At 45.1% G+C, this 27,628-nt stretch overlaps 1 protein-coding gene across 2 annotated transcripts in view; it reads right to left on the reverse strand.

The window, feature by feature from the left end:
- Positions 1-27,628, reverse strand: part of IBR3 (acyl-CoA dehydrogenase-like protein) — a 122,902-nt gene that overhangs the window by 50,365 nt on the left and 44,909 nt on the right. For both annotated transcript variants that reach the window (XR_015540449.1, XM_087369736.1), the window contains exons 6-8: positions 1,998-2,075; positions 1,774-1,890; positions 1,549-1,647 (exon numbers count right to left, since the gene is read on the reverse strand). Coding sequence is in view for 1 of the 2 variants with exons in the window: in XM_087369736.1 (XP_087225862.1) it covers positions 1,549-1,647; positions 1,774-1,890; positions 1,998-2,075 (294 nt within the window). In the remaining variant the exon portion in view is untranslated. The remainder of the gene's footprint in view (positions 1-1,548; positions 1,648-1,773; positions 1,891-1,997; positions 2,076-27,628) is intronic.

Raw genomic sequence — 27,628 nt, forward strand, 5'->3', positions numbered from 1 at the left:
CTCGACCAAACAGGTCGGGTCCTACAGTCAAAGGGTGGCCACACAGGACCCTCAACCTGGCCTATATAAGGCGCAGCAGGAGGGCTGTAATCCCGCCATCGAGCAGGCCTTCTAGGGCTGCAGAACAGCCTGGAACTGTCCTATCCAGATGCGCACAGACAAACAGACCCCCAGGGAGCTGATCGAGCCCTGGATCTGTGCCAACCTGTCCTGGACTGATCAGCTCCCCTCCTTGTACATGCGCAGGACCCAATAGGCTTCCAACACTACTCCTAAGCTAAGCTCGCAAAGGGTACAATCAAAGGCCCTCACTCTCTCCCAAACCATGGTACATCAGGAGATGCTGACCTCCAATAGGAATCGCCCATGTTGAGCACATCTTCCCCTAACACCATCACCCTACTTCAAGAATCAACTCTCAACCCCTACCACACAATCCTGACATAGACATTAATTCCAAGCATCTAAAGCAATCACCAAAAGCATATCTGGACATCACAATTCCTGCATACCGTTGGTTCCACCTGTGACAGGGCTGCTTTGATACCACTGTCAAATCCCGTCCAGATCTAAACCCTTATTACATCCATAGTAGTTCTTAGCAATGAACAATCATGGAGCAGGAAAACTCACCTCCCAACCACCACCGAGCATGTGGGAATGAACTTAGAGGCCTATGCCAAAGATATTGACATCCCATACCACCAAAGCCCATCCACAAGGAACCCACAGCATAGCATATTGCATCTGGCATGTATTTAGAAGAGTCTTGGCTCAAGATCGAAGCTTGCCCTCAAGTTGGGAGCGCTCAACTGAACTACTGCACAATAGCCTTAGCCACTCTTATATAGAAGAGCATCCTAACATAATTGGCATACCTATCTAAATATAGCTGACTAGCCCCACTTATTGCACATGGATCTAAACCCCAAGCAAGCCTGCCAATCTTAATCGCAGGGCCACCTAGCCCTGCTGGATTAAGCCCAACAATCGAGCATAACAAAAGCACAAATCCTAAAGTTATATATGAAACACAGACATCGGAATGAAAATAGACTAGACTAATCAAACTAGGACTAGCATACATAACCATATCATTGCATATGTTCCTACATGAATGTATATGTATATGTATATGTACATATATATGTGTATGTATGTGTACGTGTATACGTATACGTATATGCATGTGTGCGAGAAGATCCCTAAGTGGCCAGTCAAACTAGCCAACTCAAGCAATAGTGAACTGCTCATGATATAGTGCATTTGGTGTGGATGGCTGCGCATATATGTGTGCCCATGTAGGGAGATGTGAGCTGACAGGTGTCTATGACACTGTGATGCATGTCAAGATGGAAGCAATTATTGCAACAGAATGGACACAAGACTACTCAAAACAAGCATTGCCGTGCTTCAGTGAACAATGGAAAGAAGCAACTGGACATGATCTGGAACACTGAATCTTCTAAGCAGTGAAAATTTATTCTATATAAATGCAAAAACATCATGCACATTTCACCATCCCAAATACAATCAAGAATATCTTACTTGTAAATAGCGTTGATACACCCCAGCTGAAATCGCAGCTAAACGGAATAAGGAGAACGCTACATAGAATTTCCATGTAGCAGCTGGACATGGCACTCCCTGCAAAGACACGCAGACCAATTTCAACATCTTACATTGAAAATATTAAAACGTAAAAATGAAGTAAATCCAGTTTGTCAATTTTTCATAATGATGCATGTGCACAATCTTCATTATCATACTTACTGCTGCAGCGCAGTACTCTGCAAGATAATGTTCCTGGGATGGAATGCCTGCAGGCACGCCTCCATCAAACCCATAGAATGCAGGTCCAGGACTTTCATGGTTATTAATGATATAAGGCTGCAAGTTCCATCGACAAACCTTAGCCACTAAGCCCATAAAGCATACACATAAAGCATACACATCAGTGAAGCATGGCTAGCACCAATTTTCTAAATAGATAATACCATGCAACTGTAAGCGACATCTGACATTTGATTCCCCAAGGTTGAAAGTTCCCAGTCCAATATAGCAATGACTCGAGCCTGCAATAAGATTTGCAAAGATCATGTAAAAGTAGCAACACAAAAACATTTTAATTCGAAAGAAAAACTTGCATGCCATTTCCTTTTGAATTTTGAATTTCGTTTGCACAAACAAAGACAGGATACCCAAGATCTGAAAACCATTTCTTCCACTGACATTTGGCCTTTCTACATAGCCATGCTACTGTTCCAGCCCCTCTTTGTCCTCTACAGCCAGTGAATTCTCACCTCTTTCTAGATAGCATTACTGAACACTCGGCTGTTTGTTTATGCTTCTCTCTCACTGTAAGCAATGGTCGCTGATTGTTGTGCCAGTCCAAACTTTTGGCGCCAGGTTCTAACGATTGTACTGTTAATAGGGCTGCCAGGGAGCCTCACCACCAAAATCTCAGCCCTAGGGCAATCTTAGGCCCAATACATAGGTAGCCCTGCAATGATGGGATTATCCCATGACCCATCCCATCACCTATGGGATTATTCCCTTGACAATGGGAGCTACACAAGTAATCCATGGGCTTCTTGGATTAATGATCTCACGTCCCACTAGGTTCCCATACACACTATTCGTGAGTAGGACTGCTTGTTAAAAAATGACTAATAAATATATCTGATATGATACAGGTCAGACAATTAAAACCTCTAATCAAATCATGACAATAATAAGTCCACAAAAATACTCACCCACAATGTCTGGGAATACCCCTGGATGTAAAAGCCTTAGTGAGTGTGTGTAGGGACAGCTATGAATGAAAAATTTTCATAATGCAAAGTTTCTTTTACAACAACAAAAACTTGTGTACGGAAGCGGAAAGACTAAAGAGAGGTGAACAAAAGAGGCGGAAGGGCTTTGGGAAAGGAAATGGGCAGGAGGAAGCAAAAATGGGAGGCTGTACGGGAGAAACGGGTAGAGAAGAGTCTGTACAGGAGGGTCAAGAGCGGAGCAGGCACAAAGGCTGAATGGGAAGTGAACTAAGGCGGAAGAGGGTGGAGGAGAAGCAAGTAATTGGTACACGGATAAACACGCATCTAATGTTCAGATCTTAATCCATAATGTAAATCCAAGATAGTACAGATAAGAGGAGACATCATCTGTCAGGTGTAACTTCTAGTTTCTGTACGCCTTTTGGTATTGTATCTATGAGAGAGAGAGATGCGAGTAAGATGTGGGGATGTATGAGCGATTCATGTTTTGAATATTACGCAATGTTTACAGAGTCCTATCTTTTCCGACTGTTCTGTATTGCACATCTAGTTTCTGTTTGAAATAGTCGATTGTTCCGTTTCTGTATCCTGTACTTTGAATATGATGTATTCATTGTTTCATCCTAAGTACTTCTGTGAAGTTCTAACGCACACTTTGAGCGATCTTCTGTACAGCAATGATCATATGCAACATAAATAGTCTATGTATCGAATCCATATGTTCAATATTTGATCGGGGTGTAGGATTTCTGTTGATAATATCAGAGTCTTAGAACACTAATGATCCTGCAGGTTCAGATACTCCATCAAATCCATCAATGGTGTGGCCTTTGAAGACCAGGCGTGTGGACAGAAGATGTTGTTCCCACAGGAACAACAACTGCGGAAGCGAGCAGTTTACCAACCTTTTAGGATGAAGTCATTGTTTTTGCCAATGACAAGAGGTTTACAATTGGGCAAGTATCATAAGAATCTTGATGATTGAAAGTATTCTCGTTGTTTGTTGAGCAATAGCCCTCTATCCGGAATTCCCATCTAGAGCCAATGGCTTCAATGATTTAATTTATGCTGCAAAAAGAGCGAAAAGAAGATGCAGAACCTCTAAACAAAAGGCAAGGAAGGAGGTATCTGGACTCAGATACAGAAGAATCGAATAGTGAATCCGATGAAGAATCCAAGACAGTCTCAGTGACACATTCAGAGATGACTCGGATGATGATGACAAGAAAAAGAAAAAGAAAAAACACAAGAAAAAGCAGAAGCAATTGAAGAAAGAACCAAGAAAAGAAAACGGAAATCTAAGGCAAGTAAAGTATCGGAAGTCAAGAAACTGGTGGAGGAGAAATTATGGGCCTTTCCTGTTGCCAAAACCAATTCCAAGATGGGTTGTCAGATTTGCTAGAAAAATCATCCAACTGAAGTTTGGTAGTACAATCCGAATGCTCGGATGAATCCATTGCAGCAAGCTCCCCATACTCTGGCAACCAAAGCAAACCAGGTAGCACTTGAACTGGTTGCGGCATAACAAGTGGCCCAAATCCAACAACGGAATCAGTGGAATCAGCAAAGGAGCAATCGGAACCAGCAATGTAACAATTGGAACCAATCACCTTGGGCACAAGCTGATAAGAACTGCAGTTACTGTCAGAAAAACGGGCATTGCAAGGTCCAGATTGCCCTTTATGGTGCAGACATCGCACGAAACAGGAATTGTCGATCTTTCGGTTTGGCAACAATGCTCAAAGAGGGGGACCACCAAATCCAACACAACCACCACCACCACAGGAGAATGTGGTGATCATTGAGGAGCTACCCAGCATAACCGGTAAAAAACCGACAATTACTTTGATTGATGCACACGAGCAGTGCAATTATTCGACTCACATAAAGATTGAGGAGGTGCTAGAGGATGTGCACAAGGTTGGAGTTCTCACCATTACTGGCTTCAAGGGACCAATTTGAGTTCCAAAGGTGAAAAAAGCAATTAAGAAAGCTAAACATCTTAGCTGGAGGAAGCAAGAAGAAGTTAGAGCTTGGGCTCTACAAAAAATTTAGAAAATTTAGAAGTTACAGGGGGAGGACACAACCAATGAAGTGTGGCAACCATAACGGTGACTCAACAAAGCGAGCAACGATCCACTAAGGAGTATCCATGTATGTCAGAACGACCATCCGAGGAGATCCAAGAACTAGGCCAAGTATCTTCTGCTACCATGTGCACATCTTCATCGACAGTTCAGAACACTCTCTTTTCATGGCTGATCACCATGCATTGCTATCTCTAGTATAGCACTTGTCACCTTCAGTGTGACCCTTTCCAGACATCAGAGCTCTTATCGCCTTCAGTGCGATCCATTGCCTTCAATGCGATCTGTCGCCTTCAGCGTGGCCAGTCACCTTCAACGTGGCTCTATCACCTTCAGTGTGATCTACCATCTTCAGTACAATCTTGTTTTCCATCTCCAACATGGCCTATGTTTACCATCTTTAGTATGGTCTTTTGTTACCGTCTTCAGCACGGTCTCTCTCTTTGCCATCTTGAGCATCTTCAGTATCCATCATAGTCACATCCAGTGAGTGACAAGATGCCAGAAGCTAGTGCATGGGACTTCACGCCAGTGAAGTTATGAGTCGAATGACTATCTTACTGGATCACCCTCCACCTGGTATTCCATTACCAACATGCCGTATGGCCTTGGGGGTGAGCCTTGGTGTGTTAGGCTATAATGCTTAGTCAATGAGGACAGATCTAGATCACATAGTCTTGTGAGTTGGAAGTGATCTCAAAACCTGATTCATGAGTATCTAGTTTCTAGGGCTTTCCGAGAGCTAAAAGATGGTTCCAGTTTAGTAGAATTCTAAGTTGTTTAGAGCTGGATATAAGCAGTTTAAGTTCTAGGGCTAACTAAGTCCTAGGCTGTAGATTAATTAATTGCCTGCATGGTTGGGTAGAGGGGTCATGGGGTAAAATTTTTACAAGACCTAATTTAAGTATTCAAATAACTCCTAAAAACTATTCTAACATAGAATAACAAATCAAATACTATAATTAGAAAAATAAAAATTAAATATCGTTTTTTCATATTTTCACATCTTTTTCAGCCTGCTTTTGGTGCTTTCTCAGCTTTTTGTAGCTTTCTGCTTTCACCAAAGGTCTATCTAAAGTTTGGGCTCAGTTCTACGTAGTCACAATTGCTCTCTTTGCAAATTTGCACCCTTTCCCTGCTGCTCAATTCGCCCTCTTCCTAGCCATCCTCCCGCTTTCCAACTTGATGATAGCTGAAATTTATGCTTCAGCTTTCCAGTTCCCAAGACGAGTCACGAGGCAACTATTCTTTGCTTACTTCACTTTTATCAATCACTACACTTTCCTTTACGATTTGTTTTTCTCGTATTCAATTCCATTTTTTGTCTTTCAAGCTACTAGAAAGAGATTTTTTTAATTCGTTTTTCACTCATAGGGCTTTCTAAAACTGATTTTATTTATACTTAACTTGTTCCCTTCATTTCAAATGGTTCTAATGTTACGCTCAAGTTGAAGTAACATGACCTCGGAAGGGTCAGTCGACATTGTCTTTTAAAGGATCAATGTTTGTATTATATTTATTGGGCTTCATGTAAATAGTCAAAGGGGTTAATGTCAAGGTCCTTGATGAGGGTGACAGGACAAGGACTAGATGGGTCTAAGGCTATGGGTCTTAAATGCATTGAATGTGTTGCCTAGGGGGAAGTGAAATAATGGATATCCCAAGAGAGGGGTATATGGTGCATTTAAGAGGTACCCTAGAATGAGGACATGTGGCATACTAGATCCATCTAGGGAATTGGGGCTTGGTGGCTTTGCAAGCAGGAGCTTTTCACGTGCGACTTAGATTTTCGTGTGAGCTTGCTAACACCGAAATTTGGCTGGGAGGAAAGAAACGTGTGCCTACCCCGTGATTGATCCTACACTTGGATATATGGAACAGATTATACGTTAGGGAGCGTATCGTTTGGAATCAGAGCGTAGCAGTTGGTGGTGCATACGTATGACGAAAGCTGTGCGCTGACGAATTCAGGCTATGTTGAATTTGTTGCGAGGCTGTCGTTCAACTTCTTCGTATAACCTTGGCGAGCTACTACACTGAGTCCATTAAGGGAGCAGATTGTGGCTTTCTATAAGCCTTTCAATTATGTGGACAACGTTGACGTCAGAGTAACCAGACGCGCAGGCTTCGACGTCCTTAGTCTTGGATAGGAATCGTGGTGGTTTGCCGTTGTTACGGAGCAAGGACGATGAGCTATTGAGCCAAGGATTCATGCCTTCGTTTTGTGAACATGGGCGATATTGTGAAGAGGATTGGTCGTTGATCGTGCACGGTCTAGGACAAGCTTTTATCTTGTAATTGTATGGCGTCTGCGTAGGGTATGTTTGAAAGAAGAAAGGGACCGTGATGCGATCTAAATTGGAACACGCAAAGCAAGTCTTAACGTGCGAGCAAGGGTTCACATTCGTGAAGACTGCTATGGCATTGGATTGTTGGTGGCTTGTGATTTCGTTGGTGGTCGTTGCGATTGATGGACACTATGCCCACATGTCTATTAATCGATCCACCGTATAGCTCATTTGTTCAGTAACAAACCGGCCCTTGTTTGTTGGAAGTCTCAAAAGCAGTAATCTGAAGCAAGGCTGAGCACTCTTTTACAGCAGACGAGTCTTTTCTTAAACAGAGCATAAAGGGTGGTGATCACAAGGCAGGTCATAAATACGTATTGGAGTGGAGTGCAGGGACAAATGAATCTCTCCATGTAGCATGAATGCCAGGGAGCTTTCTATGCTTTTTAAAATCAGTTGTGGTGTATGTTCATTCATTTTGCCTTAGGATTTGAGGTTTCTGAAATTGCAGATATTTCCCTAGTATAGGGAAAAGATATTCATCTTGGTTCTCAGCATTTTCCGTTGATGGTTATGCCTGTTTAGACACCTTTTGTGGTTGTGAGATTGAAAAGCAGTTTGTAAATTCAGTTTTAGGCGGCGTTTTTATCTAGAGTGGATCCCATAGAGTCGGGAGTCTGGCCGACACCGCAGGTGTCGTGTCCAGCAGGCCATACACTGTCTGGTAGAATTGCATTATTAGATGATGCCTTGCAGCAGATTTTAGCTCAACAATTGCAAGCAAATGTAGGGCAATCCGAGCTCAAAAAAATGATTCATAGTATGTCTGCTAGACCATCTCGTGAAGAGAAGGGTAAAGCTCCAATGGAGCCTGAAATCAGTGTTCATACGGTTGAGCCTAGGAGGGCTAAGGTGCCTAATATTTCCAATTATAGGCCAGAAAAGTATTCTGGTCAGATGTCTGACCGTAGTTCCGATATCATAGAGACCTGGTTACACAAATGGGACGAGGCCTTTGCCATTTGTGAGATTAGGAATGATATGAAGAAAATCCACAAGGCCACCCACATGTTTAATGAGGCAGCGGATAGATGGTGGATAAAATTGCAGAAAGATGGAGTGACATCCACTACTTAGGAGGGGTTTAAAAAAGAATTTAGAAAAAACTTCTTACCTCCTGACGAAGCATCCCGAGCTTGGGATCAGTATCGAAACCTTTGTCAAAGAAATTTAACAGTGGCAGAATACACTGATAAGTTCAGAGAAAGTGTAATGAAAGTTTATGAACCTCTACCTCAGTCGGTGCAGGTAAAAGATTTTATCTTTGGACTGAATGATCGGATCAAAATGGAAGTTCGGGCTAAGTATGTGAACATGCTAGATGAAGCAATTGCCATAGCCTTGAACTATGAGGATGCAAAAGGGAACAAACCAAGTGGGTTTGTGCAGGTTGGGACTTGGTATGAGTACCCGAAGAAAACTGGGTTTAAGAAGAAGTGGATTAGCAAAGGGAGTGTCTCATAGCCTGGTGGCCAAGCCAAGCAGGCGAAGCCAGTTGCCAAGCCAAGCAGGCGAAGCCAGTTGAGACCCCTTCGAAACCAAGTACCACCATTGGTGTGAAAAGAAAAGTAACACCGATGGCAGACCGGGCTTGGTCGAAGTCTTCTTAGAACCCACAGCAAATAGAAAAAGCAAGGAGAGAAGGCTTGTGTTTTGGATGCCTTCAGCCTCATCAATGGAAAGATTGTCCACGAAACAAGGATCGTCGGATGGCTGAGATGGTGATCTCAGAATGCGACGTGAAAATGGAGGAAAGTCCTAGAGTAGAACATATGCAGATCCAGCTAGCGGTATCTTCTCAAGGGTCAGTACTTGCTTTGTTATGTGTGTCTATTAAACAATGCACCTAATAATATCCTATCAGAGCCCGAAGCAACAGGGTATACAGCCTTTAACAATACGGAATTAATTAAGATGAAGGGGCAAGTAGCCAATCATGATATCATTGTGTTGTTTGACTCAGTGTCAACACACAATGTAATTAACTCCAAGCTTGTAAAAAGGCTGAAATTAAAGACTAGCCCATCTGACTATGCATACACAGTCAAAATGGCAGACGGAAGTTCAACTGAAGTATGGGACCAAAAGGTTATCCAGTTGGAACTTCAAATTCAAGACTATATAGAGAAGCTTGATTTTAAAATGACAAAGCTTGCTCATTTATCAATTCAAGATGAATGATGTGTTGTATGTCTTACGAGGTGAAAAAGATATACCTCAAGGAACGTTGGTTTCCGTAATGGAAGTTCGAAAGCTCAAGAAGAGTTTTTGTTTCTTTGTACAACATCAGTACAGCCGATTGATGGTCCTTCGGCTAGCACTGATATTACCCAAAATGGGGAATGTTCAACATAAGATTGTGTTAGATATCAATGCTCCACTCTCGTGTAACTACGCGGGAACCAGCTAACTCTACTTGTAAGCCCCCCATATGAGGAGAAGGCAGAGTAGCTCGGTTATCCGGTAGGTCCTGGTTTGGATACCAGATGGGGGCCATGTGTGGCCTGATAGCTCGACGGCTTCAGATAAAGTTGGCACACTATCAACTAGGCTACATGCAAGTGCGGGAAGGCATCCCATGACTGACCGCACTGAGGGTAGACGGAGCATTTCCCGGGGCAGCCCACTCTCGGGCTGCGGGGCCCGTTTGGAGCCTCAGATGATCCCGGATGAGGCTCTGAACCGAACGGATATCGTAGGTTAGTTGCTCTATTCTGCACCACGGTTCTAACGTGTGGTCGGTGGCCTATTTCGAGACCGACCTCCTGTCGGCCGTTTTTGGCCGACTGGGTTGGTCTCCCAATTGGGTCTAACTGACTACGACTGGTGGCTATATAAGAGCAATCCCGTGAAGCCCATTATTATCACTGGCTACAACAACCCTAATTCCTTAGCATCCAGCCTCCGTCCTCTACTGTTTCCAGTACGCCATCGAAGCTTCTTACACATGAGCACACGGCTGGAAGGCAGTGCCATCTATTGTATCAGTTTTACAGTAATCAAATTTTTGACTCTCCATACTATCTGCTTTTCTCTCTTGCATACGAGATCCTGTTATCTGTTGAGCACAGACGTTGTCTTGTTTTCTTACATGGTATCAGAGCTTGGGCTCTAGCAAGAAGATTTGGTAGTGTGTTTCTGTTTGCGAGCAGATTGTGAGAGATGGCTCAGCCCGCAAGATTGCGAATCCCACCATTCGGCGAAAGCGAAAAGTTGGACGGCACTAACTATCCACTCTGGAAGTTCAAGATGAAGACCATCCTAAGCGCATACAAGCTTTGAGATACTGCTACTGGGGTGGATGTGAAGCTGGTAGCAAGACCGAATCCAGCCAATGCAGGACAACAGATAGTACCAACTGCGGATCAGATTCTTGCGTGGACAAGAAGAAATGCAGATGCGCTGTGTTCTATTGTCTGCAGTGTAAGTGATTCTGTCATGGCGTTAATTCAACATGTCACCACAGTGGAGGAGGCATGGACGGTCTTGAAAAATCAGTACGAGACCACAAATCAGACGCGGATTCAGAATTTGGAGACTCAACTCGTGAACGAGACACTGTCTGAGTCTGAAACAGCAGAGAAGTTCATTACCAAGGTGAAGAATCTGCGCGATCAGATGACTGCTGTGATTGGCATCACCATCACCAGTGAGAATCTAGCACGAAGGTGCATACAGATTCTCCCACCAAAGTACGACAGTCTTGTTACGGCGCTGAATACGCAGAACAGAAATCCGCCCAACTTTGAGAATTTCAGCGCAATGCTTCTGGAGGAGGAGATGCGTCAAAAGACGAGGACTGGAGAAGATTCCGCTTTCTCGGCTGGATCAAAGAAAGGTAAGGGTAAGGACTCTAGTAACCCATCTTCTTCTGATGATAAAAAGAGAAAGAAAAACATCAAGTGCTTTTATTGCAACAAGGCAAGGCACAAGCAGAATGAGTTTCGGAAGAAGATTGCAGATGAGAAGAACGGAGTAAAGAAAGCGTCCAGCAACAGCGTGCAGGCGGTACCAGTAGAGTTGTTCGTAGCAATTGAGGAGATTTGCACGGAGGTAGTTCATGTACCTGCGGATGAACCTTGGATTATTGACAGTGGTGCATCGCGCCTCATGACCAGTTGGAAGGATTGGTATACCTCTACATCCAGTAGGAAATGACATCCTGGTAGCAGTTGGCAATGATGCAAAATGTCCAGCAAAAAGAAAAGGTACGATTGCTCTCAAGTCAGATGGAGTTGTAATACAGTTGTCCGATGTTCTTTATGTGCCAGATATCAAGAGGAACTTGTTGTCCGTTTCTGCAATCACGGATCCGGACCTCAAAGTTCAATTCGATAAGAATGGCGCGCAGATTTTGGATCTTCAAGGAAAGGTCATTGGTAAAGGTACACAACGCAACAACAGTTACGAACTCTCAGCTTTCAGTGCTCGAGCCAATGTGAGCAACTCTAAGCTGTGGCATGAGAGGTTTGGTCATCTAAACCTTAGTTCTTTAAAGGAGATGCATAAAAGTGGAAAGATTGCATACCTACCAGAAATTACAGATCTGCCCGATGTATGTGAAGCTTGCATGATGGGCAAGCAGCATCGGCAGCCCCTTCCTAAAGAGGCCACCAGGGCAAACGCTCCTCTAGAGCTCATTCACACGGACCTCTGCAGAAAGATGGAGATGGAAGCTTTGGGTGGTTCCTACTACTTCATGACACTGATCGATGACTACATTAGAAGGATATGGATATACTTCCTGAAGACTAAAGATGACGCTTTTAGCAAGTTCAAAGAATGGCATGTAATGGTCGAGAAAGAAACGGGGAGGAAGGTGAAGAAGTTGAGATCAGACAGAGATGGTGAGTCCACATCAAGTGAATTCGAAAGTTACTGCAAAAGTCACGGGATCAAGAGGCAGAAACCCCCGCCACATACATCACAGCAAAATGGAGTAGCAGAGCGCAAGATGCGTATGATGAAAGGGAAAGATTTGCCAAAGACTTTCTGGGCTGAAGCATGTAACACGGCAGTTTACATTCTGAATCCTAGCTACACGAAGGCTGTGAACGGGATGACTCCACTACAGGCCTTTTCTCGTAAGAAACCTTAAGCTGCACATTTCAGAGTTTTGCAATGTGACTGTTTTGTGCATGTCCCTGATGCTGACAGGACCAAATGGGAACCGAAGAGCCGGAAGTGTATTTTCTTGGGCTACAATGAAGAGGCGAAGGGTTACCGTCTCTATAATCAACCAAGAAGGTAATAGTAAGTCGCGATGTGGTCTTCTCAGAACAGCCGCATCAATTGGAGAAGGATGCTTCCTTTCCACACAACCACGATCAGGATATCCATCCAGTACAACCACCAACAGTAGACCGAACTCCCCCAACGGTGCTTGGGAGGATTCAAGATAAAGAAGAGGAAGAAGAGCCTACATAACCACAACGGCAACCGCCATTCTCGAAGTAGGTAAAGCAGCTTTTGGACAACAGGGAACCTCCAGCCATTGAGGAGCAACCATCCGAGCACCGCTGGTCCAAGAGATTATAGGAGCGAAGGAGGGCGCAAGAACACTTGGTCAACTACGCTTTGATGACAGAGGTAATCCGTGCTGAAGAACCCAAGTGTCTTGAAAAGGCACAGGGTGATGATAGGTGGATGGAGGCTATGCAGTTGGAGTATGGCTCCATAATGAAGAACAACACTTGGGACCTTGTGGATCGACCACCAAAACGCAAGGTAATCGGCACCAAGTGGGTGTACAAGACCAAGTACAAGTCCGACGGCACGTTGGATAAGTACGAGGCTCGGCTCGTGGCCTAAGGATTCGCACAGGTACATGGTTTTGATTCTCAGGATACTTTTTCTCCCACAGCTCGACTAACCACAATTCGCAGTGTTTTGGCTTTAGTAGCACAAGAAAGTTGGCCCGTGTTTCAGATGGATGTAAAATCCGCCTTTCTGAATGGAGATCTCAAGGAGGAGGTATACGTGGAACAACCACCAGGTTTTGTGATCCCCGGTTCAAAAGGTAAAGTCTGTAAACTGAAGAAGGCACTTTACGGGCTAAAACAGGCCCCACGAGCGTGGTACCAGCGGATTGATGCCTACTTTTTGCAAAATAGGTTCAGGAGGAGTCCATCTGATGCAAATTTGTATATCTACAGAGAAGGAGGCAGGTGTATGATCGTGGTCCTTTATGTGGACGACCTTGTCATAACAGGTAACCATGAAGAAAAGATCTCGCAGACAAAGCAGTTGCTAGGAAGAGAGTTTAAAATGACAAACCTCGAATTGATGCATTTCTATTTGGGGATTGAAGTTTGACAAGAGCCAAAACAGATCTTCATCTCACAGCTGAAGTATGCTGGAGAGATACTGAAGGCATTTGGCATGGTTGAGTGCAAGACAGTTGGCACCCCTATGGAGGTTGACGTGAAGCTCTCAAACGAGGATTCATCACCACTGGTGGACGAAGCGAAGTACAGGAGGCTTGTGGGCAGTTTGATTTACTTGTGCAACACGTGGCCGAACATAAGCTTTGCGTCTGGTGTACTAAGCAGGTTTTCCAATAAGCCCCGGGAGAACCATTGGAGGGCAGGGATGCGGGTGCTGAAATACATCAAAGGCACACTTGATTATGGCATCACCTATACCAAGGGCAACATCTTGACCGGATTCTGTGACTCAGATTGGGCAGGAGACGTGGACAGCAGGAGATCAGTGACAGGTAACTAATTCTCACTTGGATCTGGAGCTGTGTCATGGGTCAACAAGAAGCAACCTACAGTTGCTCTTTCTTCTACCGAGGCTGAGTACAAATCAGCATGTTTTGCTTCTTGTGAGGCAGTGTGGTTAAGGAGGATTTTAGGGGACATGGGTGCAGTGCAGAACAAGCCTACACAGTTATCATGTGACAATCAGAGTTGCATGGCAATTGCAAAGAACCCTGTGTTCCACGCTCGCACAAAACACATTGAGATTCAATATCACTTTGTACACGAGCTCATCATGGATGGAGAGAATTCTGTGGACATCTTCATGAAGGCTCTTGGAAGAGACTTGCTGGAGAGACATCTTCATCGACTTGGCATTGGGCCGAAAAAGTAGTTCACTTACGGGTGGACATTGAGGAGGGGTGTTAGATATCAATGCTCCACTCTCGTGTAACTACGCGGGAACCAGCTAACTCTACTTGTAAGCCCCTCATATGAGGAGAAGGCATTTGAGTAGCTCAATTATCCGGTAGGTCCTAGTTTGGACACCAGATGGGGGCCATGTGTGGCCTGATGGCTAAACAGCTTCAGATAGAGTTGGCACACTGCTAACTAGGCTACATGCAAGTGCGGGAAGGCATCCCATGACTGACCGCACTAAGGGTAGACGGAGCATTTCCCGGGGCAGCCCACTCTCGGGCTGCAGGGCCCATTTGGAGCCCCAGATGATCCCGGATGGCTCTAGGCCGAACGGATAACGTAGGTTAGTTGCTCTATTCTACGCCACGGTTCTAACGTGTGGTTGGTGGCCTATTTCGGGACCGACCTCCAGTCGGCCATTTTGGGCCGACTGGGTCGGTCTCCCAATTGAGTCTAACCGACTACGACTGGTGGCTATATAAGAGCAAGCCCGTGAAGCCCATTATCATCACTGGCTACAGCAACCCTGATTCCTTAGCATCCAGCCTCCGTCCTCTACTGTTTCCAGCACGCCATCGAAGCTTCTCACACAGGAGCGCACGGTTAGGAGGCAGCGCCATCTATTGTATCAGTTTTACAGTAATCAAATTTTTGATTCTCCATACTATCTGCTTTTCTCTCTTGCATACGAGATCCTGTTATCTGTTGAGCACAGATGTTGTATTGTTTTCTTACAGATTGAAGGGCAGAAGCTGTAAATAGACCTCCCTATAGGTTAAGTTTTACCGAAGAAGTGGAGGTGCGAAGACAACTGGAAGAATATCTCTGTAGGCCATCTTCCCCCGGTCGTATTGATGCCCTATGAGCCCTGGTATGTGCCTTGTAGGAATAGTTATAGGCACTTCAATGTTTTAGTGCCTTTTATGCCACATAGGACATTTAGTCCTATGTGACACCTAGGACACTTAGTCCTAGGGTCTCTTTCATGTACTTTGTACTTGCTTTTCTTTTCATTATCCTAGTGAGACAGCTTTCATCTTTGCTTGCAGTGTCCTTATACTTTGCTTCTCTGCGTACTTTGACCCTACAGTGGTATCAGAGCCTTGCCAAGCTCCCTGCTCCAAGCTCCCACATCTGCCGCTTCAGTCGTACACCTGCACTATCCTCCATCGTATAGCCGTACAGGTACACCTACACTACGCTCCATCGTACAGCCGTATAGATCTGCTGCTTCAATCGCACAACTCCCTGCTAGTTTGCCGTACATGTGGGCAGCTCCCTCATACAGCCCTACGCTGTTTTGTTGAATGTGTGCGAACCTCCAGCCATACAGTGTACGGAATCTTGTACTTGCGTTGACGTGCTTCTTCCCACATGTGCGCATTTTGTACTTGCTGGTAGTAGCTCCCACACGCACGACCATACCTACAAACAGCCCGCCCTTTCCAAATTCGTCCGTACAATCAAGAACGACGTACAGTACAACGACCGTACTTCTGCGCATGCGCTTGCTTGATCCACGTCTGTATCTACAATTCGATTTACATGCAGCCGTACCGTGGCTTTCCTTGCTTGGAGTACAAGGATCTCTTGCAGATCTTCTCTTTGCAGGTTTTGTGGTGCACAGGTTTTCTTTGCGGATTTCAAAGTGTGCAAGCGCATTTGGGATTTTGGCTGTGATTCAACAAGATTTTTGGGGCAAACTTGATCAGATTTGCATATCAATTTGGGGCTTTTGGAAAATGTGCAGATAAATCTGCAGATTTGGGGTTTTTCTTCAATTTGCCCCAATTTTTGCCCAATTTCTCCCCCAAATTTGGGGCTTTTGCATTTGGGCTACGATTTTGCAGGAGAAAAGGTATTTGGCAGATTTGCAGACATTTATCCACTCCTTTTAAGTGAGATTTCAGACATTTGCCATTTTGGGAAGTCTATTTTTGGCATTTTAGCAGACATTGCATTGGCATTTGCAACGACATTTTGTTTTCAGCAAAATTTGGGGTTTTTGGTCATTTGCCCCAATTTTGATATTTTTGCCCTTCTAGAAATTGGGGCTTTTGTCAATTTTGTTGCAATTTGCAGTGACATTGACTTGGTACAGTCAATTTTGGGAATTTGACGGACCTTGAGCATTAAAATTGGCAAGAAATTGCAAGACATTGTAGGACATTTGGTCACATTTGCAAAGTTGCAACTTAATTTTGGGCTTTTCCACATTTACCCTCTCTTTGGCATATTTGCTCTCTTCAAGAATTGGGGCTTTTGCCAAAACTGACACTTGCACTTGTGCAGTCATTTTGTGGACAGTAAGTTCTATTTTTTGCAGTTGCAAGCCTTGAGGCTATTTTTTGGATCACTTGGTCAGTGCATTTTGACTTGTCCTATTTGCAATGGCTAGCAACAATCATGATTTATTTGGCATTCTTAGTGAAGATGATAAGCTAGATGGCACCAACTATCCGATGTGGTCTTATCTCATGAAACATATTCTTGTTGCAAGAAATTTTTGGAACATTGTTTTTGGGATTGATCTGAGGCCAGACAATGCTGCAGTGGCTGCTCCTAATGCTGGTCCCTCTGCAGGAGGAACTCCTCCTGATGCTTTATACTCTAGCACCCCTATTGCTGCTCCTCCAACTCAGGAACAAACAAGATGGGATGCAAGAGATGCAAATGCACATTCCTGTATTGCTCTATCATGCAAGAGAATCATTATTCCTCACATCTGGTCATGCAGCACAGCAAAGGATGCTTGGGATAAATTGGCTTCTCTTTATCAGATTCGCAATGAGGCACGTGTTGCACATTTAAGAAGGCAATTGCAGGAAGTCAGCATGAATGAAGGTGACTCTATGGATGCATACTTGACAAAGGCCAAGGACCTCATGGAACAACTTGCCAATATTGATGAGGTGATGCCAAATTCTCAGCTTGTCAGTAATGTTGGAATATGAAGCCAAAGTGAGTCAAAAATGAGCTTACTAGTGGTTTTATAGTCTAGTGAGTCCTAGACATGCCACGTGTCATATTGGGAGATATCCCATAGACATTGTGACTTTCTAGAGTCTAGTCGCACACTATATATTGTTGTACTTATCTATTATCCAATACATCAGTCAACATCAAGCTTTATATCATGTGAGTATTTTGGTTATGATTACCTAGCACTTGTTCTTTCATTTGCTTTCCCTTTTGCCTTTTCATTATGCTTTCCATATTTCCATTTCGTTCCTAGTTAGCTCCATGTCTCTTCATATGGTATCAGAGCTACTTCCCTTCCTCCTTGCTTCCTCCATGAGGTAGAGGGTGGCCGGAAAGAGAAGCTTCCCTCTTCTCTTGGAGAAGCTCCCCTTCCCTACTCTCCATTAAAGGCTTCATCAACATTGGGATTCTCCTCCAACTTGAGCTTCTGCCACCTCTCTTCCCTTTCCTTGGTGAGCTCTTCTCCTTCCTTTAGCTACAAAGACGTCCTGGAGTGGTGCTGTTTCTGTTGCTCTCTCTGTGACCTATGGATGATGTGGCGCTTCTACCTGGATTTGGAAGCAGAATCACGACTTTGTGTCTTCAGGAAAGTTGTAGAGAACCTTGAGTACTACAATTTTCGTTTTTACATGATTGCAATCCGAGTTTTCTATGAAAAGATATAGCTCCTGCAAAAAGTGACGAAAATTATTCATGCGCGTGGATTTTGTTCTTGAGTGCTCACGGGATGATAGTTTCCAGCCTACTGTCACTATCTTGATCTCCACCTCCATATTTTACTGCTCCAGTTGGTGCCCACAAAGCTAAGCTGAGCTGCCCACGCTTTGCTGATCCTGCCCTTTCTGCTCAGCAAAAGGCCCGCCATCTTCTGCAAATAGTTCGTATGTGCTCTCTGCCCGCCATCTGGCAGCCCACGCAGCTCCTGCTTCCACTCACTTCAGTAGCTCAGCTCTCACTTGCTGTCCACGCTGCCTCTGTCTTCTCTGTCCGTCACTTGATGTGAGCTCTTGACATTACATTGCGGTGACTCCTTCACATGACTACTCCAAACTTTGGTGAAGACTTCCCAAGCTAGATGTGAGTTCTCCGATACAACTCCGACACACTCCACTACAGTGATCTCTCTGATTAGTGCATTACATGCATATGGTGTCACACACAATGCCAACGACATATCATCCGCAAGGAAATGGACTGGAAAAAAGCAGTAATAACAAGGTCATGAAAAGTATCCTAAAGCTCACCATATTCAAAAACTTGAACGATTGGGATACGAAACTCGATTCTGCACTCTAGGCATTCCAAACAGCATATAAGGTAAGTACAGAACTTGTCCTATTCCGGCTGGTATATGGATTGGAAGCCGTATATGGAGTTCATTTCTTTCTAGTTTGCGCATAGTGGCACAAGAGCTCAATCTGCAAGAATCGGTGGAATTTCTCCAATATCAACTCCTGCAACTAGATGAGGATCGGATCAAAAGCCCGTACGCTACGCAGGCCATACAAGAAAGATGGAAAGCTTAGGTCAATCGTAATATAAAGTTTAAGCTTTTAAAGGGGATTTGGTCATAATTTTCAATTCCAGGTTGGGAAGATTTTTTAGCAAGCTGAAGCTTCACTTTCGAGGAATGTTTTGGATTGTACAAGACCTAAGACAAGGTACTTTTTGATCATGGATTTGCACGGTATTGTTTTCCCTACCGCCATTGATGGATTCTGGCTGAAAACATATGTTGGGATTAGGGAAACAGTAAGCAGTCAATCGGGAATAGTCAACAATCAGTTTGCATCTGCTAATTGCCTCCCAGCCACGGTTTCCAGTGTTCCCTATCTCGTGAGTCTTGTTTCCTTTTTCATCACCATGGAGATCTCTCTCTGGAAACCTCCCCTTAGCCCAATGCTTGCAAAGTGGCCTCCTGCCTTGGTACCATGTGTCCCACAAGGGAGCTTACCCTTCTAGCCCTCTCATGGGCTCCCCTTTGAACCTCTTAACTAATGTCTAGGCCGAGGCGTGACCCTAGACCCAAACCCTCTAGGCCTCATAGTATGCAAGCACCGTCAAGCCTTCTGCTTTCCTGCCTAAAATAATTACACCACACGGTTCCGAAATTATGGCTAACGTAACACAAGGGTCATTGCATTGACCAATAAGCTCAAGTAGCAGCCGGCTAGTCACTAGCTCAACTAAATTGAACCTCGGACCTACAGACTCCTTAGCACTTGTAAAATGTTGCCACCTCAACATACTTGACACCGAAACAAAAAAGTACTCTTGCACGCCTAAATAGCAGGTGTTTTTTTTTTTTTTTCAAAGAAAGGAACCTTCTATTAATGCTTGAAAGACTTCATACAAAACAACAGCCCCAAAGGTGCTGAGTATGGAAAAAAACCAAGAAAAGGGTGAAAGAAAAACCGGCCTGTTCCAGAGAAACCCAGCTCACTGCCTAGGGAATCTCTGGTACTGGCTAACAGCCAAGTGGGGGAACTATACAACCAGCGAATCCCTCGCGGAGTGAAGATGTAGAAGACTCCTGTAGGCCAAGCCTTGTAGAATCGAGCACGCTGCTCAATAGTTGCTCTACAGCTTGGAGTCCCACGCTCCCAGGTGGAGCGTAGAGTATAGATGATATCCTGCTAGATGGCGACCATGGTAGCCGTGGGTGGAACCTGATGCTCACCCATCATGAGACTCCAACGAGACACCAAAATGTTCCACGCTGTGATATTGGCTACCACCTCCCAAACGCTGTCCTCCGAGGGTCTACCCTCCCATAGCCAGAGGCGCCAATGCCATTTGCTTACACTGTCTGAGCTTGGCGTTACGTGTCATGGCTTCTTCGCTGGCCTGGCGTTTCATCCGGGCTACCTCGGCCTTGAGTTCTTTTTCTCTATGGATGGCTTGAAGGGTAGGCAGTGTGAGTGGTCCATAATCTCTCTTCAATTTGCTCCCGTTAAGGTAGCCTTCCATTTCTACTCCATCAAAGGTGGCTATTCCGCATGCCCCTTGTGGAGTGATCCCTACCACACGGTAGGGACCCATGCCTTGGTACTTGAGCTTGCGCTTGGTATTGCGGATGCTGTAGAGGAGTGCAAGATTGTCCTCTACAAGGTCTTTGTTCTTGAGGTTGCGGTCGAACCACTTGTAGAGTGGGCTGGTACATGTCGTAGGTCTTCCTTCTCTTCACCTTCCTGTTGTATTTCTTTAGGAGGAGTGGTCCTCTTGGCCTTAGCTGAGCTATTGGGTAACAGGAGTTTCGGACCTGAAGGGTGCTCTTTCATGGCACTTAGAGAGCCAACTACGGAGGTTACCTTGCTCACCCTGGCTCCCCAATGGAAGAGAACTCATGGTGGGCGGTAGGAGGGCAGTAGTGGCACCAACGTATGCTAGCCAGTGGAGGTCTAATTTGACCCTTACTGTCCCTTTGCTCACCTTGCGGGGTTTAAGCATGTTAAACATCTTAAGGTGAACCACCGGGGTGATTTTCTCAAGCTCGGGGGTTGTAATTTGGAACACTATTCTCTCTGGAACATCAATGTTGGCCAAGATGTGCATCTAGTTCTGAGAAAATTCCTACTCGGGAAGAGGTGCGTACCAAAATTCATCGAACTCTTTTTCATCCTCTTCCCTGTCACAGTATTGGAATAGCTTCAGGGATGTTGGCCGAATGGTTCTGTCAGATTCCACGGTGAAAAGGTATCCTGACAATCGGTGGACCTTATAGGTGCGCAAGTCCACTCGCATGATTTGTTCCTCGTGCTACAGATAGATGTTTTCGGTACTCCAATCATGTACGAGCCCGGACATTCATAAAAAGGGTCTACCTAGGATGGCTTCATATCACGGCTGCTGGATGAATTCCATGACTACGAACCTGACGGCGTACGTGAATCCGAATACTTTAATGTTTAATACTAATGAGGACTCCCATGACTTCAAGCATATACATGAAAGAAGGGCGTGAAGCATTCCATAGTATGTAAGCCTGGCATGTTTCCAAAGATTTAAAGGGCGTAAAGAAGGAATTTCAATGTAACTGAAAATAATACTCTTGCGCACCAAGTGTTGGATTTGTGTTCGCATCCCGTGACAAATTTAAAGATTTTTTTAAATTGCTCAATCCCACCACTCTGATCATCTGCCAAAATCCCATTAAGACTCCCATCCATCCCATGGTCCCTCTCAATGAGCGGGTGAAGTAGGCCTCCAGAGCCTACAAGGTAGAAGGCGGGGTGCGTGCTGCCTCGCTGCATCATCATCCTCAAAGAGACACCAGTCCGAGAAAACTGCCCCAGCCAAGTGCTGTCCCTCCAAGCGTGGAGTCCCTCCCACCAAGACTCAGGGATGGCTAGGTCGATCTCTCTCATCCGCTGCCCTGCCCCTCGCAAATGCGCTACGGTGCCAAGTCTCGCCTCTGACTCCGTGGGTAATCTGCTCCAATTGCCAAAAGACCCGGCCGGGCTACTGTCCCACTATGCCCAACCAATGTGCATCCGTTGTCCAAGCATACGCCCCTCCTGATCTCAGATCTCTGGGTGCCACATAAGGGGCTGACGCTCAAACTTCTCTCTGCATCTGGAGGGAGCACGAATGAGACCCCCTGCTAGGTCTCTGCCAGACCCTGTGAAGGCTACCCCATCAAAGGGGAACCCTACCCTATAAGGAAAGCCTCTGAGAAGATCCACCTGTGTGAAGGTTGCCACTGTCCCCCAGTGCGTGGGGTGTTCTTGAAAAGCCCTCTCTATAAAGGAGCTTCCAAGGCTCTGCACCTGGAGTGCACCTGGAGTGAGGCCACGAACAACCAACTTGCCCAAAAGGACTCTGCTCTGCATCTCCGAATCTATGATACCCAAGCCTCCCAGTGCTTGTGGCATGATCATCGTCTGCCAAGCAACCCGGGCTCTAGTATTTCCCGTGCCGTCCGATCTTACCAAAGGAGATTCCGAACCAACCGTCGGAGCTGCCCAATGCATCCTCTATGAAAGCACCAGCAGGAGGCTATATACTAGGCCGTCGCAAGAAGGACCTAGTTTGCCACTAAGGTGCGCCCTGCTAGGAAGAGCTTGGCCGAGCTCCAATAGAGAAGCTTGTGCCGAATGCTCTCAAGGACCGAGGCGATCTGCTGCTCTGTAGTAATATCAATACCAACCTGGCAACCGAGGTATCTCGCTGTCTGGCCCCGTAGTAAAATCACTCCCCCACTCACGGATCTCCTATGTCTCCTCATGGCCCGTGAAGAAACCTATAGACTTTGTCCAGTTGATCCGCGCACCCGAGGCCTCGCAGTAGATAGCCAGGGCTCCCCTAACTCTCCAAACTCGTTGTGGTGCCCTCAACATACAAGGCCATGTCATTAGTGTAGGCCACTCTATGGGCTATCCATAGGTGTCACTCATTCCTTGGTATGTGCCTTGTAGGCCTAGATATTATCAGTTAGGACCTATGGTACACTTAGTACTAGTTCCAGTTGGGACACCTAGTACATGTATGACACCTAGTTAGGGTTTCATCATATTAGGTGTATCTTTTGTATTCTTCATAACTTCAGCAATACAACTTCAGGAGCACGCTTTGCTTCTTGCCTCCGTCTCCTGTTGCTTCTGTTGTCCACTCCACCCAACAGTGGTATCAGAGCAGGTTACCATCACTTCATTGCTTCAGATCTGCCCCTCCCGCTTCCTCTTCTTGCTGGTTATCACTCTCAGAAGGCTTCCCATCGCCATTTTCTGGAGTTTCCAGCCATTGCTCGAAGTTTCGTCGCGGGAAAGTGCTTCAAATCTGATCTCCCATCCTTCTTGCTACTTCTCCAACCTAGGAGGACTCCATTCAAGCTGATTCAGCCTTCATTTGGGCCAAAACCGCCTGTTTTCTGTCAAAACCACCTGCTGCGTCAGAAAACCACTTCTTGCACACAACGGTTTTGACAAAGTGCAAACTTTTTGGCATAGCTGTGTTCTACAAGTCAGGACGCCCCTACTTGGTGCAAAAATCAGGTCAAAATCACTTTTCTGCTCCAAAACCACCTCCGGTTTTGCAAAAACCACTTCTGGTTTTAGGGTTTCGGAGACTGTTTTGGGTCAAATTTGGTACAGATCTGGTCGTCCTTCTCTTCTAGTTCCATCTGCCTTGGTCTTGCTGGATTTTGACATTCGTGGTCAAAACTACGACCATTTTGGTCAAAACTGCCCCGGTTTTGGTCAAAACAGCTTGTTTTTTGAGTGGTTTTGTAGTTACAGCAGTAGTATTTGCTGTTGCAGACATACATCTACTGGTGGAGAGTTGGTCAAAGCTGATTTACTGTGTGTTTTGCCCAGCGTTGACTTTTAGGGTTGACCGGTCAACTGGTTGACTGAAATTCCTGCATTCAATTTCAATTTTGCCTGGTACATTCAAATATTACAGGCAGATTTCAGTTGGTCATACAGTTGGTTTATGCTTTGAAAAGCCTTGAGGCTTACGCATTCAGTCATTGATACTCTCAGTGGAGAGCTTGAGGCTCCTGCTCTTTGCTTTTGTCATTCTTGTGCATTTGACTGCATAATGGCTAGTGGCAAAGATGATTTCTTTGGGGCCTTCGGTGCTGATGATAAGCTTGATGGGGTTAACTACCCTATGTGGTCATTCATGATGAAGCATGTCTTGGTGTCCAAGAACTTGTGGAATCTAGTGTCTGGCAATGAGCCTAGGCCCGTCAGGCAGGCCACACCTTCTTCCAGTGATGTTACATCCACTGGTACTTCTCGTGATGCCTTTGCTCCTCCTACTCAGGAGATGATACAGTGGGATGGCCGTGATGCTAAAGCACAGGCATTTATTGCTCTGTCCATCAAAAGAAGTATTGTTCCTCATATCAGATCATGCACTACTGCTAAGGACTCTTGGGATAAGCTTGCTTCCTTGTATCAGGTACGCAATGAGGCCTGTGTTGCCTATCTTCGCAAGCAGCTGAAGGATACTCGTCTGAATGAGGGTGATAACATGGATGCATATCTTACAGCTATCCAAGATTTAAAGGAGCAATTGGCTAATATTGATGAGGACATCCCTGACTCACAACTTGTATCAGGCACATTGGATGGGTTGCCTGACTCTTACCAAGGTTTTGCCACTACCTTGAGGTTGGTTGCCATGGGCAATGCCAACTACTATTCCTTTGATCAATTGGTTGCACTTTTACTGCAGGAGGAGCAGAGCCGTGTGAATCGGAATGCCAGTATGCACTCAGATCAAGCATTTGCAGCCAATGATCGGAATAAGGGAAGATTTCAAAAATCTGTCCCTAAAAATACAGCAAATAATCAGCCTTCTACTTCATCCTCTCAGGGTGATCAGAAGAAGAAAAAGAGGTGCAATTATTGCAGGAAGCCGGGCCATGAAATTGCTGAATGTAGGAAGAGGATTGCTTCTGAAAAGAAGAAGAAAGAAGCTGGACTTTCAGTCACAACTACCTCTGGCACTGATGCAAATACACATGAGCATGCTAATGAGCAAGCTAATTATGCCAAGGATCAGAATTGGGGCTTCATTGTTCAATGCCATTACAATCCTCCAGTGCATGATACAGGTTCATATGCTTGTATGGCAGTTTCAGCCTCTACATGGTTCTTTGACAGTGGTGCTTCTAAGCACATTACCTCCTGTAAAACTTTGTTTACTTCTCTTGCTGATGCCCCAAAGGGGGGTTCCGTGACATGTGCCAACAATGCATCTTATATTGTTAAGGGTATTGGGCAAGTGGCTGTTACATCAGTTACAGGTAGTGTTGTCACTCTGGAGAATGTCTTGTATGTACCAGGCATACGGAAAAATATGATTTCTATTTCAGCCATAGCTACATGTGGATTTCGGATTGTCTTTGATGGGCATAGGTGTGCAGTCTATGACTTGAGTCATGCCGATGCTATTGTATTGACTGGTACTCTTCAGGGGGGCTTGTACAGCCTGGATGCATATGATAGATGCAATGACAGTTCAGCTCATGATGCTCATGCAGTTGATGCAGATGTTTTGCCTGATACTTACTTGTGGCATGAGAGGTTTGGGCATCTTAACTTTAATGCTATGGTAAAGTTACCTAAAATGGTTGAAGATATGCCACAGATGCAGATTCCTCATAAGCATGTATGTGAAGCTTGCTTGCTTGGCAAGATGCACCGCTTTGTCATACCTGAGGATGGTAGAGTTGGGGCATCACGCAAGCTATTCTTGATTCACAGTGATGTATGTGGTCCTATGCGGGCTGCTTCCATTGGAGGTTTCTATTATTTTGTGACATTTATTGATGACTTTACCAGGTATACTTGGATCTTTGCATTGAAGTCCAAGTCAAAGGTGCTTACCTGCTTCAAGCATTTCATTGCCTTGGCTGAAAATGATTCAGGCTTGAAGATTGCACATTTGAGATCAGACAGAGGTGGTGAATATATGTCAGAGGAATTTAATGCTTACATGAAATCCCGTGGTATTCATCATGAGTGTACAGTGCCTTACACTCCTCAGCAAAATGGAGTTGCTGAGAGAAAGAATAGGACAGTTATGGAAATGGCCAGCTGTATGCTTAAGGGAAAGAATTTGCCCAATATGTTTTGGCTGGATGCAGTGATGTGTGCCAATTATGTGCTCAACAGGAGCCCCACCAAAGCATTGAAAACAATCACACCCTATGAGGCTTGGAAAGGACACAAGCCAACCATTTCTCACATGCGTACTTTTGGGTGTTTGGCCTATGCACATGTGCCTTCACAAAGGCGGACAAAGCTGGATGATAAGGCTATAAAATGTATATTTTTGGGATACAGTGCAGAGAGTAAGGGTTATAGACTTTATGAGCCTTCCACCAGGAGAGTAATTGTCAGTAGAGATGTCATCTTTGATGAGACATCCTCCATGCCCTTGCGGGACTGCAAAGTGCAGTCTACACTTGGTGTCTCAGATATTTTTGATAGTCTTGTGCCATTGCTTGGATCTGATGCCTCAGATGATGCACCACAGGGTTATTCTCCTCCACCTAATGCTCATTTACAGCCTACTACACAGTCCGGACAGCCACATGTTTTGACACAGATGCCACGTGCTACTGAGGACATTGTGGAAGAGGCAGTAGAGCAAGAATTGGCTGATATTAGACAGCCCAAAAGAGCACCTAGATGGCTCTTTGAAACTTTGAAGGACAACAAACTTGATGCTCCTTTGCAGGCCCGTACGAGAGCTGCAGCCAAAAGAGATTTGACAAACTCGGTTGCTCATGCATTGATTGCTATCGCATTTGATGAGGAGCCTGTTTGTCACAAAGATGCCTTCTCAAATGAATTGTGGATGAAAGCCATGCAGGATGAATTGGACTCCATTCATGCAAACAAAACATGGGAGTTATGTGACTTGCCTGCAGGCAAACATGCAGTAGGGACTAAGTGGGTATACAAGGTCAAAAGAAAAGCTGATGGTTCAGTTGACAGGTACAAAGTCCGTCTTGTGGCCAAAGGCTATGCTCAAAAAGAGGGCATTGATTATGAAGAGACCTTTGCTCCCACTTCACGCATCACTACCATTAGATGTGTTATTGCCCTGGCTGCCCATAATAATTGGGAGGTGCATTAGTTGGATATAAAGACAGCATTTCTCAATGGTTTTTTGGCAGAGGAAGTCTATGTTGCTCAACCTCCAGGCTTTGAGGTTGAAGGGTCTGAACGCAAGGTATGCCGGCTTAAGAAAGCCTTATATGGATTGAAGCAGGCACCCAGGGCTTGGTATGACAGGATACACACTCATTTGCTCAGCCTAGGCTTTCAGAATAGTCCTACAGAAGTGACTTTATATATCCGCAAGAGGGGGGCAGATTTGCTGATTTTGATCCTCTATGTGGATGATATGATTCTCACTGGGCCACATCCCGAGAAAATTGCAGATTTCAAGCGGGAATTACAGCAGTCTTTTTCCATGACTGATCTTGGCCAGTTGCACTACTATTTGGGCATTCAATTTGCTCGATCTGAGGGGGGAATTGTGATGTCACAATCGAAGTACATTGGGCAGCTTCTACATAGATTTCAGATGGAGGATTGTAAGCCTGTCTCCACCCCATTAGAGACTGGTTTTCATTTCTCTGCTGAAGATGGCAGTGGTCCATGTGATGCTACCTCCTATCAGCAAGCAGTTGGTTGTTTGCTTTATCTATGCCATACTCGGCCAGACTTGCAGTATGTGGTTTCTCAGTTGAGCAGATACATGCACAGTCCCACTCATCACCAATGGCACGCAGTGAAACGTGTCTTCAGGTACATCAAAGGCACACAATACTTGGGCCTTCTCTA

Source organism: Dipteris shenzhenensis, chromosome 31 (genome assembly GCF_047967505.1).
Source record: "Dipteris shenzhenensis isolate YYH24624 ecotype China chromosome 31, Dip_SZ_1.0, whole genome shotgun sequence".
Lineage (NCBI taxonomy): Eukaryota > Viridiplantae > Streptophyta > Polypodiopsida > Gleicheniales > Dipteridaceae > Dipteris > Dipteris shenzhenensis.